The sequence below is a fragment of the Triticum aestivum genome, chromosome 7B (assembly GCF_018294505.1).
Source record: "Triticum aestivum cultivar Chinese Spring chromosome 7B, IWGSC CS RefSeq v2.1, whole genome shotgun sequence".
In the NCBI taxonomy this organism is placed as follows: Eukaryota; Viridiplantae; Streptophyta; class Magnoliopsida; order Poales; family Poaceae; genus Triticum; species Triticum aestivum.
In genome coordinates this window covers 741,324,175-741,327,708 of record NC_057813.1, presented here as the reverse complement: position 1 = coordinate 741,327,708, position 3,534 = coordinate 741,324,175, and the positions used below count along the sequence as shown (strand labels likewise).

Sequence of the window (3,534 nt, the reverse complement as noted above, 5' to 3'; positions counted from 1 at the left end):
AAATGTTAATCTTACAGATTCTTCCGCCTATATCCGAAATTGCCCGCATCTGCCACTGGGCCAAACTGAGTTTATACAATGCATAATGCCTAAGTGGCAGGTGCGACGGCGTGAGCAAAAGCACCTCTAGCCCGCAAAAGCACCCTCGACAAACCATTTCGCCCAGGTCTCCTAGTTTGATCCGTCGTCGCAGTTCACCGTTGAGTCCTGGCAGCTCATCGGGATAATGCGGCAGCTCCGTGGATGGACACAACCAGATAGGTAGAATGACCTCCCCCAAGCTCCATGGCAGAAGAGGTGTGGATGTCTATGATCAATGCATGTCAATCGTCCGGAGTGGTCAAAAAATTGGTCGGCGCCCGATACATACAGAATCCAGAAAGCAAAGAGAGCCACATAAAACATGACCAAGGAGAACTGGTTGATAGGCCTGACATGTATATCCAAACATAAATTGTCTCCTCTCTAGAAAATGGAGGGGTCAACAGAAGAACTAGGAAAAATGTAAGGAGCGCTGATGGAATACTTGCTTTCTATCATAATTTCCACAGCTTATCATCTCCATGCACATACCTCCTGACCCAAGATCCAACAAGGCACTTGTTCACTTCTGTAAGGTGAGGAATTCCGAGCCCACCAATTTTCTTTTCCTTTTCATGCATATCATATATGCCCCAATTGGCAAGATACAATTAATCAGTTGTGTTAACATGATGAAACAATGCAGACCCTTGGACTGAACCAGCAGCTTAATGTTTCAACATGGCAGCAAAAATACTCAGGCATGGTAGCAGAATCAGTCAACCTTTGCATCCAACACATGGATAATCAGAAACATTTGACAGGGGCACAGATCGGCCAACATGGCAGCACTAATCCAACATCTAACCAACTCGTTCCTCACAGAGGAAAGGAACCCCTACAGTGGATAGTTTGCACTGAAAAGTCGAGTGCAGGTACAAGGCAGCCCTCGGGCATCAGTTGTCAGGCGCCTCTCCTTCGTGGACCACAGGGTGCCGGACAACTGCATTTCTCCCGCCTCTGGTATCCAAACAAACATGTCGGCAATTCGAGTTCAGTTTCACTTGTTATCTTGGTCATATCACAACAACAAAACATCACATGTCACTTCAATTAGTAATAAGGGACAAACTGAAACATTCTTTCTACTTCAGGACTGACTCGAACCAATCGAGCTGACGGTCTTTTTTTCGCAGGAACTGCCTATAAGTTTGGAGGTGGAAGACGTGGTGAACCATTGAAATCTACTCCGGGAGGGTGGTATATTCCTCCAAAGCAGTTACTGCACGCCACAACAGAAGCTGCACAAATATAAATCACTCCCAATTAGTGTTTTGTATAATCAGTACTCCCCCCGTTCCTAAATATAAGTCTTTTTAGAGATTTCAACAAGAGACTACATACGGAGCAAAATGAGTGAATCTACACTCTAAAATATGTCTATATACATCCGTATGCAGTTCATATTGAAATCTCTAAAAAAGGCTTATACTCCCTCCGTCCCAAAATTCTTGTCTTAGATTTGTCTAAACACGGATATATCAAGTCACGTTTTAGTATTAGATACATCCGTATCTAGACAAATCTAAGACAAGAATTTTGGGACGGAGGGAGTATTTAGGAACGGAGGGAGTACAAAATAAGAAATGCTGTGCTAGAATTGATTTCACAAAAATATTACTACATCTCAGCAAAGAAAGAAATAATAGTCCAACAATAAAAAACAACTCGTGGTACTTTCTAAAAATGAGTATTTTCACAAATGTAAAATCAACTTCATAACAACAGTTTTTTAGTGATCGATTCAATGTGATGAGATGTGTAATCATTCCTACCTTTATTCACGGCAGTGCAATGTCTGAGCAATTCGGGTCCTTTTTCCCCACTCAACTCGGCAAAACACCTGTACCGGTTTCTCCCCACATAAGCTTTAAAGTACACGTGCCAATAGCTCAACGGGTCATTCTGGTCCAATATAAACATGTTGCTGTCAACTCCAACTGCACGCGTTACCTTCTTATCATCACTCTGTAGGTTAGAAGCAAAAAGATTAGGATTCCACCAATTCAACTATACTTTTGGTCTATGCAGCACCAATACGGGGCCACGGACACGGCCATACAGATATGCGAGGCGGGGATAGGGATATGGGGACACGGGATAAAGCAATTTTTAGAAATGGCCGTTCGACAATACAGCGAGTATATATAAAAAATAATGTAATAAAGACAAAATGATAATCTAAAGATGTGAGATACTGAGATGAGATGAAAATATTATGGCGTGCGGTGAGGGGTAAACAACACTTCGTATGATAGCAAAGTAAATCACACACAACCTGTAACTTTTTAGGCTTTGTATTTAAACAACAACCTTAGAGTTAGCAAAGTATCGTCGGTTAGGCATCAAACTTGAACTAATGTGGGCACTTGATTTAAGTGCTACTTTGTGTTGTTGCCTTGTTGGATAGCACAACCTGATAAGCTTCCAGTTATATTTACGTTTGGAAATGTGTAAAACGCCTCCTATTTAGAGGAATTAGCTACTTCAACGATCTTATAAAAGACATTTTGTTCTCCGAATGGTTTGCTCCCATTCCATGTGGAGACAAATGGGTAGTACTTATGCGACACCTCAACTAGATTGGCACAGGCAATGCCCTCACGCCTCAAAGCCCAAGCTAAACGCCTTAGGCTACTCTCTAAGGCAGGCACAGTGCCTTAAAAAACAATGTAACACACAAATAAACACATACCTGCTGTTGTGCGTTGTACTGCTCAACCGCCACATCAGTGCAGTGAGTTTTCTGACAAGGAGGATCATCCTTGAAGTATGCCACCATGTCCAACTGTCTTGGCAAATCTTTTGAATCAGGATAATGTCCTATTCGGCTGAGGAGTCGATGATCAACAAACTCCTGTCCAATACTCCCTCCGTCCGAGAATACTTGTCATCAAAATGGATAAAAAGAGATGTATCTAGAACTAAAATACATCTAGATACATCCCCTTTTATCCATTTTAATGACAAGTATTTCCGGACGGAGGGAGTACTATAGAAAGCACAAGCATGTTCCCAGTCTTTCTAATTCAGTCAAATGTGTAACGAAAAGCATGATTATGTCTTGGTTCTACCTAAATCAGTATCTATATATTATTGCTTTGTTCTTAAATTTGAAATGATGAAAAAAATCCTTTGCTTTTGAACTACTCATATTTGTCTTCTTTATGAGAAATAGGTGCAGGCTTTTAATCCGCAAAGACAATTGAAAACATACCTCTTGCCAGGCTTTGGTGGATGACCTAAAGTAGAAATCACCAAAAAAAAAATGTATTAGTCAGAATAAACAATAATACTGATTCACTCAATGCAATTTTATTTTATTAGTAGTTTGCCTGAATTAACTTAGCCTACTAGGCAGGGTTTGAATTATGGTAAATATTAATTTAGGTTTATTCTTTTCTGTTGCTACTGTTTCTTATTATGTGTGCTAGCTCAAGCGATGCAACTAAT

At 40.7% G+C, this 3,534-nt stretch overlaps 1 protein-coding gene across 1 annotated transcript; it reads right to left on the bottom strand.

Annotated features, from left to right (window-relative positions):
* Nucleotides 1-1,106: 1,106 nt before the first annotated feature.
* LOC123160225 (uncharacterized) lies at nt 1,107-3,047 on the bottom strand. Its single transcript, XM_044578034.1, has 3 exons — nt 2,777-3,047; nt 1,857-2,049; nt 1,107-1,322 (listed from the first exon to the last, which is right to left on the bottom strand). The coding sequence occupies exons 1-3, from the start codon at nt 2,861-2,863 to the stop codon at nt 1,225-1,227; spliced, it is 378 nt and encodes a 125-aa protein (XP_044433969.1). The 5' UTR covers nt 2,864-3,047; the 3' UTR covers nt 1,107-1,224.
* Between the last annotated feature and the right edge of the window lie 487 nt (nt 3,048-3,534).

Bases quoted from the DNA above. Each gene is read 5' to 3' on its own strand.
- LOC123160225 (XM_044578034.1), bottom strand. From the start codon at position 2,863: ATGGTGGCATACTTCAAGGATGATCCTCCTTGTCAGAAAACTCACTGC. The intron at 2,050-2,776 runs GTATGTGTTTAT...TCTAACCTACAG, and splicing joins AGTACAACGCACAACAGCAG to AGTGATGATAAGAAGGTAAC. The intron at 1,323-1,856 runs GTAGGAATGATT...ATATTTGTGCAG, and splicing joins TTGCACTGCCGTGAATAAAG to CTTCTGTTGTGGCGTGCAGT.